The 16,966-nt window shown below is 42.9% G+C and overlaps 1 protein-coding gene across 3 annotated transcripts in view; it reads left to right on the forward strand.

The window, feature by feature from the left end:
• The first annotated feature begins 2,248 nt into the window (after positions 1 to 2,248).
• Positions 2,249 to 16,966, forward strand: part of LOC135528554 (tensin-2-like) — a 52,383-nt gene continuing 37,665 nt past the window's right edge. Inside the window, exons 1-3 of one of the 3 annotated variants that reach the window (XM_064957713.1) lie at positions 2,249 to 3,247; positions 11,992 to 12,097; positions 12,404 to 12,441. In XM_064957713.1, the coding sequence (XP_064813785.1) occupies positions 3,122 to 3,247; positions 11,992 to 12,097; positions 12,404 to 12,441 (270 nt within the window). In that variant the 5' untranslated portion in view covers positions 2,249 to 3,121. Of the gene's footprint in view, positions 3,248 to 4,964; positions 7,216 to 11,991; positions 12,098 to 12,403; positions 12,442 to 16,966 lie in introns of those variants that run through there. The other 2 variants (XM_064957712.1, XM_064957714.1) reach the window with 2 other exon arrangements.

A 16,966-nucleotide genomic window follows, 5' to 3' on the forward strand; every position in this document is an offset into this window, starting at 1 on the left:
GTCCTATCCTGGGAGGGAGAGACAAAGACCCTGGCTGTGTTCAGTCAAGGTTAAGGGGGGTCAGTAATGGGAAATGTGTGGAACAGTGCCTCAGATCTGAATTCAAGGTTGAATTAAAGGAATTTTACAAGGTAATACCCTCACCACAGTTGAACTTTCTTCCCAAAAGCAGCTTTTATTGGTCACTTTTGAATGTGAATCTATTAAATTTCCTACCTAACCGCCTATTATTTGTCATTCTCATACATTGTTATAAAAATGTTTTTTAAACTACTATTAATAGTATCCTCAATATCATGAAGATGGTTCCTATTTGGCACATTTCCATCACATCGCTTGTTCTGTACCTGTTTCCTCCTCTGTTTTCCATAACTACAACCTTTTGCCACTACTACGTTTCATATCTGGCCTTTGTATCGGGTCAAATAATATATTTTTTTAAATGTCACAAGTTACCTACTGACAACAATTCCCAATCCTAACATGAGGATTGATTGATATTTGGTCCTTTACTTCCTGGCTTGCTAACTCCTAGACACTATAGGGATAGTTCACCCAAATGACGTATTGCTTTCCTTACCCCGTAAGCAGTCCATGCTTTGGTTGTTTTACTTTTTAGGATTTTGTGGCACAAATCCAACATAAGTCAATGGTACCTTTGGTATATTAGCATTTTTGCACGTTATATCCAAATCATCTATTGTATATGTAACGTGAATGACACAATCAATTTTTAGATACTTTAGGATGATTTGGACATGTCATTTTGTCATTTGGGTGAACTATCCCTTTAAATATAGCCAGCTTTCACTTAGCCTTTTTTCCAGGAGCAACATCCCTAAAGGGAAGATGTTGGTATGTACTTGAATATACAGCACTTAATTTTGGTTACTTTCCCTTTTTGTCTTGTGGTCTGTGATATGGCCCATCTTTTGTTCTTTCCTGTTTATGGATTATGCCCACACTTGGCACAAATCTGTCCTTGGTCAAACTGATTTTTTTTTTTAGGTTTACCATATGCAGACAACTATGTTCTATTTGAGTTCATGCTATTGTGTGTTTGGATGTAGAAAGACAAAGTGGTAGGCTAAAGGAGGGTGATCCTTAACACTGATAAATCATTTGAAAAATACTAGCTTTGAGAATGTGGCTCATTCATTTACATCGTTAAAACAATTCACAAAGACAACCGGTGTAAAATATAGTGTTTATTAATATATCATATATGTACATTGTAGTGTAATAAATCTTTATCACAGAAATCTGTGATGTTGATTTGCAACATTTGAAATTTGAAAAGGAGCATAAAAGTAGACATAACGAAACAAATTGACATTAATTTATTGTACAAATGTTGCAATGGCTTTCTCAATCTCCAGCCTCAAACTTCATTGAAAATCTATTGTTTGAATTGAAGAGGGCAAGTCCATAGGCGCAGATATCATGGAAAGTATTTTTTTTTAAATAGGGGTGTCAATAATTTTGACACCTATCTTTTTTAGATTGTTTATTATTACTTGTTAATAAATACAAATATTGAGCAATTGTATTAGTATAAAGTAATAGAATTTCCCCCTTTTTTTGCATACAATATACTATAGCTCAGTATTTGTATTATGTATCTCATATAGTCTTTTTTGCTCATCTTTATGAAGTGTGACAATTTTGGTTGTGACTATCTTTCTCACTCTCCTCGCACTTTCTCAGGGTTTCTCTCATCTCATATTTGGTCTCTATGATCTCTGTCTGTCGTCTCTGTCATATTTTTTCAATGTATAGAAACCCATGGTGAGTGGTTTTTTTAGTATGGTTATATGTCACTGTGTCTGGTATGCTTTGATAACTAGTACTGTCTGGAAGCCCAACTACAGATCCTCAGTTTCATCCAAACCCTCTCCCTGTGATCAGTCTACTTCACACAGGACCTTAGTAAGTTGATTAAAAGGAGTAAATTGTACTGTAGTTAAAGCAGGAGGGGTTCCGTTGTAAACACACAAACGGGGATCTGGAAACAGACACAACTGGAGGGGTGGAAAGAGAGGGTTAGGGAAAGAGAGTTGGGGTGAATACCTGCAAGGGCCGTCTGGAGGGAGCAACACATTTACAACAACAAGACATAGCCTGGCCTGCTGTTTTCAGTCTACCGATGTAGGAGGGGAAAGAGAAAGAGAGGAAAAAGGGGTTGGAGTAAGGGAGTGAGAGACTGGGTTTGGAGGCACATCAAGAATTTGCCTTTTTAAGGGGTACGGTCTCCAAGTCCTGCGAGTTCACATGCAGCAGCCAAAACACTGAACAGGATAAACAAAGAACACCGAAAAGACAGGAAAAAACAAAGCAAGAATAATACTAATGTTATTCTCACTCTAGTATAAAGGGCCTCTTTTGGGAGTAGTAGCAAAGTGTGAGAATGGGTAAGAGTAAGTGAACTTTGTCTACTCTAAGGTCTAGACAATATGATAGAGGTTTAGAGTAGATGGATGGCCATAGCAGCACTTCTGACCACTTCAACTCTGCTGGAGGTATTTGGAATTAATGTTGCAAGTTCCACGTTTGTAAGTAGCATAGGGAGAGGAGTCTGCCTCCACGCTAAGAGGTCTGTGTCTTTTAGAGCATCTAAACTGCAACTATTGTGGTTTTGTTGCTTTGTGAACCCATTTCTAGACAATACATGCAATGTCTGGCAAAATGACTGTGTATGTGTGAGCAGGAAACAGAGACGATTTCAGAGAGAGTGAGGGAGAAACAGAGCGGTATTGTATATGCGTATGAGAGAAGAGAGTTAGAGGGAAAGAGAGGGTAACCATTTGTGCCTGGGAGAGAGGGAACGAAGGAGAGAGACCATATATGTACTGTATGTCTATATGTGAGTATTTGAAATGGGGGGATGCATATGTCTGTGTGAGACAGAAGGAGAGGAGGGAGAGAACGTATATCCTCTGGCCCTTGGCGAGTGTGCGTGAGGCTGAATGGGAGCCAGGAAAAGGGGAAGGGCCTCGTGTCCGCTGACAAAAACAACTGCCTGAGAGTACGCAGGAAAACAGTGTCTGGTAGAGTATAGGGAGCAGGGGACAGAGAAAGAGAGGACAGGAGAGAAAGAGAGCACCAGGGCCCACATCTCTATATGGGTTGCGCCCTGAGTGCGGAGCCTTGCTGTGGGGAGGAAGTGGAGCCTGTGCCCTTAGTGAGAGGGTCACTGAAGCGCCGAGGTCCAGAGAGATCCTACAGCGTCAAGATGAAGCTGACCAAGGTGAGTGTCTGGGTGGGCTTGTCTAGGGGTCACAGCTGGTCCAATACAAAAGAGCTGTATTTTAGGAAACCTTGCACATCATGCATGATATACTCATACATTTGAGTGCATGGTTTTGGTCTGTGTATATTAGTGTGCTTGTTTCTTTGAGTTGTGTCTGGTGTCTGTGCCCATGTTTGAGTGCAGGGTTTGAATTACTCGGGGCTATAGAGGGATGGCTACCCCCATAAAAAATCATGGCCCCCTCATCAGAATGGAAATTGTCAAAGAAAGAGACGTCGGGCACCCCCAAGAGTCTGTATAATTGGAACCCTGTTTGGGTACATGAGTGTTATTGTAAGTCTCCATGGTTACAGCACATGCTGTGGTGCGTGGGAATGCTTAGCCCCCCGGGACAACGTCAGTCTATTGCATCTAACTGACCCGTCAGTATGGGTGTGGTCAAAAGAGATCATCCTCTTTTCATGCTCTCAAGCTATTCATTTAAATTATTATTTAACTATCACAGAGCTGATGTACAGCATTGGTGGCCTATGTGGAATTTATTTCATTTTGACTGGTTTGGCTGCAGCTGTGAATGTCAAAAATGCTCCATGAACAGATAAGTATGGAAGAGATATCATTGACTTCTTAATAAATACACTTCACAACAGTGTCCTTCTGGCCTATGCCTGTTTTCCTGTTGCTAGAATGGCAATGCTTTTTATTGGGTGCCAAAGGCAAGGTGGTGGTTATACTGGTGATTGTTTTTAAGCCTCACAAGTTATGTGCTATGAGTCATGATGCGTCACAGCTTTGTTATACTGCTGGCTACAGTACATCCTATGAGTGGGCTGGCTGTGTTATCTTAGAGAAGCTCCATTAATGGCTTATAGTATTAAATTACTTGGCAACCAAAAGAAAAACACAATTTGCTGTCGCCGAATGCACAACAGGGATCAAAGCCAGAGGTGTAATTTCTGCGATTGAATCTATCGTGATATGATACTCACTCTTTCAAAGCCTATCTTGATCACCAGAGAACATTGTGATATTGGCTTATGATCCCCTCACCCTAAGCCAGAGCCGGGCAGCTCTCCATCTCTTGAATGTGAAGATAGAGTACAACAACACTGTAGTGACTTGATTGGAATAGATGACTAGATATTCCTCTTGTTCCACCTGTTACAGCTGTAACACACAACGGTTCTGCAGGCTCAGATTACTCATCCCTTCAAAGGTCAAAAGAAAATGGTTTGAAGTCCTTAAAGAACCAACAACGCTTTAAACTGGCACTGCCTTGCAGCGACCATATTCCACAGGCATTTTCTACACACCCAACACAGAAAAGAGCATTGGAGGATCAAGGGTAAAAATAGCCTCTACGAACCATAATGCCCACTCGGACACAGACACAAATACACACCGTTCCACTGGCACACATAACCACAAACTCACTCACATGGAAACTCACTCACTTCCTGTTATCTGTGGTCAAACTTTAGTCAAACCCCAGGGAATCTTGGACTAGACATGACTCCTCTGGTTTAGAACAAAACTGTTACCAGTACTTGAGGAATGTTTATGTGTGTGGGGCAGCGTATGAGATGAAAGTAGAGAAATGGGAAAAGGAAATGTCTTTCCTTTCTCCAAAACCTGCCACCCCAATAAATCCCAGACCCACCCATTTAAATAACAGAACCTCTGAAGATAATATTGTATGCAAAAGAGTGTTTTGAAAGAGTAGGAAATGTTTTGGGAATGAGCTGGAATTTGGCAGGGAGAGTAGGGAGGGCACATAAAGTAAGTGGGATATGATTCAGCATTGTATTACTCTCATGGAAAATGAATGTAAATATTCCCAAGATAAATACAACCCCAAAGAGACCCTAGCTTTGTTTACTCTCGTGCGTATGTATTCATAGTCTCTCTTTCTCTTTCTGTCTGTACAGCTGTACCTTATCAACATTTGGCTTAGCGCTGTCTTACACAATCAAGCAATACAGCTCCCCCCTTCACTCCCTTTCCCCCCACCCCATTTCCTCTTGGCCAATGTTCCCACTCTCAAAACCTTTTTCATTTACCTCCATGTTGCTCCATGCATTTCCCCTATTCCCCAAAGTGTGATATCCTTTGTATTTAGAGAACTTAAGCTAAAAGCAGTATTTAATTTTAGAGGTATCATTCTATATGTTCAGTACTGATGAGGATCAGTGAGGCTCATTCGGACTTAGTTTCTCAGTATCTCTGCACAGTTAAAGTTGTAATGATGGGAGGCAGTTCTGCCTGATTTGCTCCGACACAGGCTTATTCGACCCCCTATTTGAGGTTCAAAAGCTGTTGCTCCCCCCTCTCTATTGTAGTTGTCTCTGTCCATATATCCTTCTTTGTAAATAACTACACATGTCCATCCGCAGGTTAGCGTTTTTCATCGTGAATCTTCCTCGGGAGGCAGCTCTGCAGAGTGGTCACTTGCTGGCACATTTTGAAAGTCATAAAATCTGATTTGAAACCTAACCTTAACCACGGTGCTGACCCAAATGCCTATCCCTAACATATTTTTGTTTTCATGAATGTTTACAATTTTGCAGCTGCTATCTAAGGGGAAATCTCTCAGTTCTGCCTCCAGGACAAGACATCAACCTGTTGTCCATCCATGTCTATGTGTATTTGAGGATGTGACAATAAAATTTGTTCTAGGGCCAATTCAACAGCTGTAATCAAATCCCCAACCCTACCCTCCTCTCCAAGTCCCAGACTCCAAGCATCTTGTCAGCTTGAGGAAGTACCCCTGTATTTTGTTAAACTCTCCTGTGGCCTTCCTGCCCCTCCCTCCCCCTCTCCTCCACTCCTCTCCAATAGAATAAAGCTACAGACAAATAAACGTCCCTGGTCCCTCCGTTTTCACATGAGCCGGAAATTCCATGGCGCTTAGGCCTTTTTTACGGCTGGACTGAATTACCCTATGTGTTGTTCTGGGATTCCTGTGAGTTACACTCAAATGATGTAGTAGTTAGATAAACGTAGGTCCCGAATGCAGATATACTCAGTCATTATAGTCATGTTTCTAATAATGTATTTACTCTCCTATTTAGGAATAGTCCTAAATCCTGTCAAGGTCACAGATTATTGGTATTTATCACTATTTTCTTGAGCATTATGGCATTTAATAGTTTCATCTTGGCTTCTAGTTGGCTGGGTAGAAATATCTACATAATGCTTCCATATATCCCATCCTCTCAGATCAACAGAGGTGTCTGGGGAATACGGGCTAGGAGTTGATTTGGAACTCACCAGACCACCTCTGGATTGTGTGAAAATGTGCTACGCCACAGAACTGACGCACTTGCACACTACCTGTTGCACCTCTCTCTTCCCCCCACGTGGTGTAGCTCTTGTGCTATTGGTAACATGACACAAGTTTAGCCCACCATTATTATGTCAATGTCTAATCTTGCAACCTGTGTGCATGCGTTAAAACGTGTGTGTGTGTGCGTGCCTGTGTGCGAGAGAGAGAAAGAGAGAGAGTCAGAGAGGGCTACAAAACCACACAAAGTGCCTTTTGGTGGGATTGTGTCTGGAGAGTCTTTACAAGTTTGGATATATAATTGTCTACCACAATTATACATAAACAACCATAACAGTTTAGAAAATTCGTGATGGTTAACATGCAATGTTAGGACCATTTTGACTTGCCCCCAGAAAATACATATCTAATTCCCAATCCTGGGGAAATTTCTTCACTCTCCCCTCCCAGATCTGACCAATCACAGAGTGGAATTCCAGTCATTCAATTCCACAATAGCCTTTCCTTTAATGGCTCCACCCACAGCGACAGAGCAGAGGGGGACTAAAAGAAACAAGGCAACCTTTAGTTGCAAACTATGTTTTGAGGACTTTTTGGAGATGTAAGAGAACTTTTGAACTAAAAAGTCTAACTCGGATCTATGCCTGGAGGCGTAGATTTAAAGGAAAAAGAAATGAATAAGGTAAGAAAATAATGGGAAATTATTATTGAAATGCATTTTTATTGCAGGACTAGTATTACATCGTACTACTTATGGTCAATCAAATAATGCAAATTCGTGAGGGAATCAAAGTGTTACATTGAGGTGTGGGGGACTGTGCAAGCATCCTCTTTGACAGTTTTCATCCCATTAATTTGCGCACGCTGCGCTTGCCATCTCCCTCGAAATGTTGTCATGTTGTCATGTTGACATCAATAGCTCTCTTGTCCAATGTTCCAGTGCTGTTAGTTTTTTTTTATAAACAATTATCTGTTTCTGTAAATGTTTTTGCGCGGTTAGATTAGTGGATTAAGTCATCTTTCCAAACTCGCTTGTTCTTTGACAGTACACCATAGTCGAAAGTTACACAGCAGCACATCGGACAGGGTTATTTGTCCGACTGAATGAGATATTCGAGACTCTTCCACAGGGTAATCATCCTCTGGTAAACTATACTCAATTGAAATGATAAAGTACTAATATTGTCGTTTTACTATGTGATTAATATCCTCGCCTTAGTGGAGTCTATTTGCCCAATTACAGTATAATCCGATGTCATAGCAGGCTAATTGTGAAGTATTCTTGCAGGTCTGATACAGAAAGCCTAAAAGGAAAGTGGTTAAAGGATCATATGACTCCATGCGCACCCCTCCCCTCCCGTCACACTCCTCCCCTCCCATCCCCAATGTGTTCTGTGTTCATTACTGCGTCATAGCAATTTCCCAATCCTTTACCATTATTATGATTTTGTGAAAGTGTATTTTGATCTCCTTAGGTGTGTGTGTTTGCGGGTGTGTGAACTTAATGACGAATGTCAATTTGAATAACCAGGTGGTGATGGTAAACCAGGCAGTTTGTGTGTGTGTGTGTGTGTGTGTGTGTGTGTGTGTGTGTGTGTGTGTGTGTGTGTGTGTGTGTGTGTGTGTGTGTGTGTGTGTGCTTTCTTGCATGTGTTGTGTACAGTGTGTGTGTGTGTGAGGGGGAGATGTGGATGTGTGCTTTAATCTCCTCCAATATCATATTCCCATGTCAAAAGTTTCTTCCCTAGGGTCTGAACATAATAACATGAGGGAAACCACAGTGGATAGGTAACACGATAACATTGTCCAATCTTTCCTTTGCCAGTGATAACCGTGTTACTGCTAATAGACTGGCGCTGCTGTGTACTGCAGTGACCCGAGCATGTCATTTATCAGTTGATAGATAGGGCCCACTCCAGCAGCAGTGTTGTGGTTCAGACTCTGAGGGAGAAAGGAGCAGAGACACAGTAGAACCAGCCCAAGTCTCATCATAGGATTACCTATCTAGGATCAGTTTTGCATTTTAGATCAAAATGAATAAGAATACAACGGAAAGGGGGGACCTGATCCTATATCAGCAGTCCTACTCTGAGAGATATGAATACGGCCCCTGAACAACAGGATCAGGATTGGGAATGTGAGAGGAGAGGACCCTAGCCAGCGACAGCAGCATTGTGGCTGACCACCAGAGGTTAAAACAGTGAGGAGGGCTACACAGGAAGTGTGTCATGGCGCAGCGCTGACCTCACCACTGGAACAAGCTGTCTCTGTTCCCTCCGCTGCCTGTCCCACCCTTTTGAGACACACTGGCCTTCTGTGGAGGAAAGGACGGAGGCTGCACAGAGAACACACACACACACACGTGTACACACACAAACACGTACACACGCGTGCACATAAACACATGCACACACATTCAAACACACACACACACACATCCACATCTTTAGACTTTCTATTAAGGGAAGGGGAATACAAAGAGAACACACACACAATTATGCACACACACACACTTGATCTCCATCTGTGACACACTGGCTTTAAATCGAGGGAGGGGGACTGTACTGCAGACCCACACATATACACAAACAACCCCTGTAACAATATGAGTCACAAAGACTCATAGTGGAGAGAAGATGGCATATTACAAATGTTATTATGCTACCGTAATAATTTTACCAGATGGCACATAAAGTATGATGCTCTTGCACTGAACAGTGAACACTCTAAGCTGCTCTGCAGCTCTTCTCCTTCAACTCTTCTCCCTCAAGCTGCTGGTGACCCTCATCTAGCCAGTGCGCCACAACATCAGAGGAGTTGACATTCAGGTCCAAATACAGCTTCAGTTGTTTAGATATTGGAGTCTAAAGGGAAACCCAAGAGAAGACCTACCCTTATAGAGTATCTCTATAGTCCAGCTGCCTCGGGCCCCTGGCCTCGCTTTAGCCTGGGGTCAGTGGGTCCAGTCCGGTAGAGAGAGTGCCACACAATAACCATCATTGTGTAAACTAAATATCAAGCTATTTTTGGAGGGGAAGAGGGAGTCAGAGCATCCAGGGGGTCTGTAGGGATGGATGTGTGTAGCATCTGTGTGTATGGGTTGGCTCCTCCCTTCAATCACGCTTCTGTTCTGGGGGCTTCTGGTAGACAGGGAGAAGGAAAGGGAGGGATTTATTTTCAAAAAGCAGTTCTTTGACTAAGGAACTTCTGGTTTTCTGAGCTGGACGACATAAAAACAAGAGAACAGAACCCTTTTGTGTGCTGAACTGCTGTTGATGCCTGGGGGATGATGGGGGGTGGGGGAAGGGGGGCTGTCCCAGAGCAGACGGGAGACACAGGGACTTGGCGATAAAGGTTGTCCCATTACACTGACTGACTACACAAACAGTCAGGTTTGTGAGGTAGCAACTCACTGGTGTGCACTTGAAGGGTGTTTTTAAGAGAGGAGGGGTTGTAACAGAGAACTGTCTGCAATTTTTTTTAACCCAGAGTCTGAAGTTCTATTTGGGCGGCTAACGAGGTAAGATGTTATGCATGCCCATTTTAGACATACTTTGCCATGAAGGTGAATGGGATATATAGCCTGTTGGTGAACATTGCGAACTTGTAATAATAAATAATGTTTGTGTAAATAAAGTACAGTATGAGGAGAATGTTAGCATGTTTTTAAACAAATATGTAAACCAATGGCTGGAGAGCGAAAGATCATGAAAACCACAGACAAACTTTGTAAAGACGGAGGGAAAACCAAGATATTTGGTTTGAATCAACTCAACCAGTCTACGTTTTCAAGTTGCTGTGTACACTTTGAAAAAGGGGGTTTCGGCTGGCCCCATAGGATAACCCTTGGTTATAGATACAACCCTTTTTAGTTACAGGTAAAAAAAACTTTTGGGTAGAACCCTCTGTGGAAAAAGTTCTGCATGGAACCCACAAGGGTTCTACCTGGAACCAAAAAGCAAATAGGTTCTACATAGCACCTTTTTTACTAAGAGTGTAGCAGTTTCACTCGATACCTTTATCTTTTCTCCCCATCTCTCTTTCCATCCATCCTGTCCTCACAGCTCTCATTTGGCAGCTGATTATCCAAAGAGAGCCAATCATTCCTTTTATGTCATACAGAAATATCCATGAGACACATGTCTCACATGGGGGACATTTTCATTTGTTACACCTAATTGTTATTGTAAAGCCCCAAGTGTTTACCAACTGTGGCCGGCTGCTTGTGCTTATGTCAGTATCGAGGTCCGTGTTCAGTATTGCACAATGTTGTGAAGTGTTCTCAATGACTGGAAATGCCTCTCTGACAAGTAAAGTAAGGAGTCATGTCAGCTCTTTATCTCTGCAACATTCAGTCCATTGCACCTTTTCTGAACGCATCCCAGGGTATGCAGGCGCTGCAGTCCGTCCGTCTGTTTCTCTGTCTGTCTGCCAGAGTGATCGGTCTGTAATGCAGAGTGATCGTGTCTTTAGCAAAGATGTTGTGAAACCATGCCCAGTATGTGTGAAACTGCTTACAATATTTTACTCACACACAACAGTAGTCTTGCGGTGAAGTTCATTTTAATTTTAATTTAAAGTCTCTATTTAAACTTTGTTCCCGGTCCACTCCATGGCTGCAGACAGGTAGAAAGTTTCAGAGACAGTTGTTTAGTGTCATGCCTGGTATGCTTGGGGTCAGTGGTGAGGTGGGGCCATGGGTGGGCAGGGAAAGGGGGAGGGGGGGTGCCAGCCCTGGGTGTCCACACAGTTGCGTAGTGAACATGGTAAGCACAGTCTCCTGCCAGCTGTCCAAATAGTGCCCAGTCGTAGCGGGAGAGGAGAATGGAAGAGTGTGCAAACAGCCCCTTTACTGAAGAGGAAAAGCACACACTGCCGTAACAAAGGTTCATTATATGTTTCAGTTTGATTTCCGGACCAATGAAAACAGACAGGCTTTGAGGCAGTAGATAGATTGTACTGTACACACACGAACATGGACACATGGCCATGCATGGACACTTCTGAGGGCTTACATTAACTGGTGGATTTGCCCTCTATATCTGAGTGGGTGTTTCTATGCCTTCATTTTTTCCACAAACATTCTCCATCCTTTCTTTCCTTTGTTCACGACATAGGGAGAGAGAGTGTGTAAATGTGTGTCTGTGTGTAAGAGCAGAGCAACCATTTGTTTACATTGGCTTAGTTACCATGCCATGAAACGTGTAACTCCCATCCGCCTGCAGTCTCATGTTCAACGCCAATTTCATGTTGTGAAACAAAGTAGGATCATGGGCGTGTTACTAGAAGATTACCTCCGTTATAGGATCAACCATCCAGAGGTTCTGGAGCAGAAATAAGGATCAGCAACACCTGACTGCAAAACTCCTTTCACTCAAACATGCCAACAACCTGCTAGTGTGTGTGCTACTCCCTAAGTACTGATTTTCTGAATGTGTGTATATCTGTGTGTTGACAGACGGGCAAGGAAGAGCCCCATGTCTTCAAGGAGAAGACCTTTAGGAAGAGGCGTCAGTGTGGGGTGTGTCGTCAGAGTGTGGACAGCACAGGGTCCTTCTGTCGAGGTGAGTGTCTCTCTCTTTCTCTGTCTTTCTCAGACTCTCTCTCTCCCACTTCTCTCCCTCTCTCACCACCCTCTTCCATGGAGGATCCTGTTCAGCTGGCACTCCTGTCAGCTCTAGCTAGCTGTCTCTCTCAGAGCCAACATCCTCCAGACTGTAAGCTGATTATTGTCTAGGGAGCTAGGCTCAGTTAGATCATGTGTTTAACAATGCTACATCAAATACACAAAATTAACCTGGATGATGGAAGCTGACTAATTGCTCCATTCTCTGTCTCCCTTTGTTCCATTCTCATCCTTCTCTCTCCAGTGTGTAAAACAGCCACTCACAAGAAATGCGAGGCAAAGGTAAGACTCCAAACTGATTCACTCCTGCGTAACTTGCCCAACTCTGGAATTGTCCTCCCTGTCCCTACCCTATGAGCTAGATGCCACCTCTGAGTTGAGCTGCAGCGGGTTAAGGAAGGCTACAGTTTCTTTCCACTGATGTGAAGGCTTCACTGTTCCATTCCCAGAACGGGGACCGGCCGCACCCAAGCCCCACGCTGCTCCATGTGAAAGGGTCATTGATGGAGGAGTGAATGCCAACTTTGGCCTGGGGCAGGGAGAGACTTGGTAGACTGTGGCGGCGGGCGCCATGCATTATGGAAGAAAGCATGTGGCAGAGATTGCCTTCCAATCTTCGTAGCATCTTTTCCATCTGATGAGAGAGCATTAGAAGATAAAAGTAGAAAATAGAAGATAAAAGTGGAAAGTAGCAAATCAATAAAAGTCCAAAGCCGGTTGTTTTTTCAATATAATTTTCATATTTGATGATTTCTATCTAGGAATGGGCACAAACTCGTCTGCAGTAGACCTGGAATAGTCTTGTCATGTGGATTGTAAAGGTCTGGCTGTTTCCTCAAATTAATGCTTTTCGTCAGAGGGATATTATTTCCACATTGTTGTGTTGTTTGTGGCCCGGATGTGTTTGGGTTTGGAGATGATAGCTGCTTAGCTGAGGCTGACCTGTTGACTGGGGGTGGTCGGTGCCCAGGCAGCGATAGACATCGGTCCTGCCCAGGAAGGGAGAGGCCAGGCCAGCCTCCGGGGGCATGGCCATCTCAACTGTTATCTGGCCTTAAGAGCCAGCGCTGAGGGCTAAAGGGGCTCGCCCATGAAAGCTTGGGATTCAGGAAGCTCTGATCGAAGGAAGCTGCCTGGGGTTTTATTGAAACCACATACAGAAGAGCAAACACAAACCCCAAATACACATGGTACAACATCCGTCTGGCCCTGAGGGTTTTATAAGTTATTGTCCACGAGAATCTGTCTGATTTCAATAAAAAAGACCAGCCTCTGTGTTATGCTAGTGTAATAACCTTAGCTTTATCACAGTCATTGAGAATGAAAGAGAGTGCGAGAGATTGACAGATGGTCAGGTCAGTGTCAGGCAAGGGCCAATTTCCACAAAGCATGTCCCAACCTGTCCATATACAGATGTACGATCTTAAATTAAGCCAGTTTGCTACAGCAGGAAAACAATCCTGCAGCAAGGAAATGTGAATTATTATGGGTATTATAATTCATGGAAATAGTTTGAGGTGTTGATACATTTTTTGTTAGGGCAAATCAAGTCTGACATTTTAAAGTGGAAATTACAAACTTTAGAAGCCTTTTTTAAATCTTGAATACACTACAAGTTTGCATTTCCTGCTGTGCAGAAAATTCTCAGCAACGAGTGATCAAATTAAGATCCTACATCTTTACTCTTCTTCATTATGATCTAAAAGGTCAAACTGATCCTATATCAGCACTCCTACTCTGAGAGGCTTTGTGGATAAGGCCCAGATCTGTATTATCACTTGTCACTTTGCATGATGACGAGTTTCTCACGCGACTGGCCTATCTGAGTGATGTTTTTTCTCGCCTGAATCTAGGAGTACAGGGACTCTGCGCAACTATATTCTATGTGCGGGACAAAGTTGAGGCTATGATTAAGAAGTTAGAGCTCTTCTCTATCTGCATTAACAAGGGCAACACACAGGTCTTTCCATCATTGTATGATTTGTTTTGTGTGCAAATGAAGCTTACGGACAATGTTAAATGTGATATAGCGAAGCACCGAAGTGAGTCTGGTGCACAATTACGCAGGTACTTTCCAGACACGGATGACACAAACAACTGGATTCGTTATCCCTTTCATGCCCTGCCTCCAGTCCACTTACCGATATCTGAACAAGAGAGCCTCATCAAAATTGCAACAAGCAGTTCTGTGAAAATTTGCGTGGCAAATCGCGCTGTTAAGACACTTGATGCCCTTTGCAACCATGTACCTATGTGAGAGTGGATTCTCGGCCCTCACTAGCATGAAAACTAAATACAGGCACAGACTGTGTGTGGGTAATGTTTTAAGACTGAGACTCTTTCCAATACAACCCAACACTGCAGAGTTATGAGCATCCTTTCAAGCACACCCTTCTCATTAACCTGTTTTTTTCCGATGAACAATAAGGTTTTATATGTAAGATGGTTAAATAAAGAGCACAATTAGTTATAATTATTATATTATTATTTGTGCCCTGGTCCTATAAGAGCTCTGTCACTTCCCACGAGCCGGGTTGTGACAAAAACTCACACCACTCATTCTTATGTTTAATAAATGTATCGTATAGTGTGTGTGTGGCAGGGTTACAATAATGGCAACAACAAAAAAACATTTGAGAGTGAGCTGACCCTGGTGCTAGAGGGGGTACACAGCTGGAGGTTGAATGTTTGAAAGGGTACGGGACTATAAAAAGTTTGGGAACCATTGACATAGACTGACCAAATGAATCCAGGTGAAAACAATGATCCCTTATTGATGTCACTTGTTAAATCCACTTCAATCAGTGTAGATGAAGGGGAGGAGCCAGGTTAAAGAAGGATTTTTAAGCCTTGAGACAACTGAGACATGGATTGTGTAAGTTTGCCATTCAGAGGGTAACTGGGCAAGACAAAAGATTGAAGGTCCTTTGAACAGGGTATGGTAGTAGGTGCCAGGTGCACCGGTTTGTGTCAAGAACTGCAACGCTGCTGGGTTTTTACTCGCTCAAGAGTTTCCTGTGTATCAAGAATGGTCCACCACCCAATGGACATCCAGCCAACTTGACACAACTGTTTGAAGCATTGGAGTCAAAATGGGCCACCATCCTTGTGGAACGCTTTCGACACCTTGTAGAGTCCATGCCCTGACGAATTGGGGCTTTTCTGAGGGCAAAAGGGGGGTGCAACTCAATATTAGGAAGGTGTTCCTAATGTTTGGTATACTCAGTGTGTATCTTATCACCATAGGAACACGTTTAAGGTTAACAAATAATGTGACAAATATTAGAGTGATGAAATCTTACCTGCTTCGACTGCTTTGTCAGTCCAAGAGATTTTTAACTTTGGCAGAAGGATTGCAGCAGCAATAAGTTAGGGATCTTCCTTCATTCCTCCAAAGCGCTTTCAGAGACCAGAGTGGTAGGGACATCTTGCACGATGCTTCCAGCCTCTTAAGTTTTGATGGTGTTCAAAGCCTCCACCTGCCGTCACCACAGGCCTCATCACGGTTAAGAAGGCTATTTCTGTAGGACTCAGTCTGTAAGACATAAGCACATTTTAACACCTGTTAGAATAGTCATAGTTCATGGACAATATTTTTTTAATAAATAAATTACATACATTTATATGTTATCATGGCAGATATATCTTTGCTTGTTTGATGGATCCTTGGTCCGCCTGTTTTTGCGTGCTGAGGTGAGGTTATTGTAGACCGTCATCTTTGATGGAGGATCCCTCTGAACAAAAATATTTCATCTAAGTATGCAAAATGAATGTCGCATGACCTCATGAAACACACAGAGATTGGTTTTATACAAATTAATGTAAACAAACCCATCTGCTGTTCTCTCTCACTTCACATACACACTCAATAAAATTATAATGATGTGTAGACAAAACATTACTTGTGAGAGACACTGATGAAAGAATACATCAATCATGAAGGTTAATGTAATACATTATAGGCCTACTGAAACACTCATTAAGGTGTCATGAATGGCTTCATAAAGGTGTTTTGAATGCTTATGTAAAGTTTAAGCCCCAGTCATAGTAAATATTTAATTCTGTGATATTTGGCTATTCTATGCTTTCATCATCTGAGTGATGTGGCATATCAAGAAGCTGATTAAACAGCATGTACATTACACAGGTTCAACTTGTGCTGGGCACAATAAAAGGCCTCTTTTAAATGTGCTGTTTTGTCATAGAACACAATGCCACAGATGTCTTAAGTTTTGAGGGAACATGCAATTGGCATGCTGACAGCATGAATGTCCACCAGAGCTGTTGCCAGAGAATTGAATGTTAATTTTTCTACCATAAGTCGCCTCCAACGTCGTTTTAGACAATTTGGCAACCGGCCTCACAACCGCAGACCATGTGTAACCATGCCAGCCCAGGACCTCCACATCCGACTTCTTCACCTGCGGGATCGTCTGAGACCAGCCACCTGGACAGCTGATGAAGTTGTGGATTTCCTCAACCAAAGAATGTCTGCACAAAAAAAATGTCTGCACAAAAAAAGTTTCAGTGCAGCTCATATGTGTGCTCGTCGTCCTCACCAGGGTCTTGACTTGACTGCAGTTCGCCATCGTAGCCAACTTCAGGTGGCATATACTCATCTTTGATAGCCACTGGCACGCTGGAGAAGTGTGCTCTTCACAGATGAATCGCGGTTTCAACTGTACCAGGCATATGGCAGACAGTGTGCATGGCGTCGTGTGGGTGAGCGGTTTGCTGATGTCAACGTTGTGAACATCAGCAAACATCAGAGTGCCCCACTGTGGCGGTGGGGTTATGGTATGGTCAG

Source organism: Oncorhynchus masou, chromosome 33, assembly GCF_036934945.1.
Source record: "Oncorhynchus masou masou isolate Uvic2021 chromosome 33, UVic_Omas_1.1, whole genome shotgun sequence".
In the NCBI taxonomy this organism is placed as follows: Eukaryota; Metazoa; Chordata; class Actinopteri; order Salmoniformes; family Salmonidae; genus Oncorhynchus; species Oncorhynchus masou.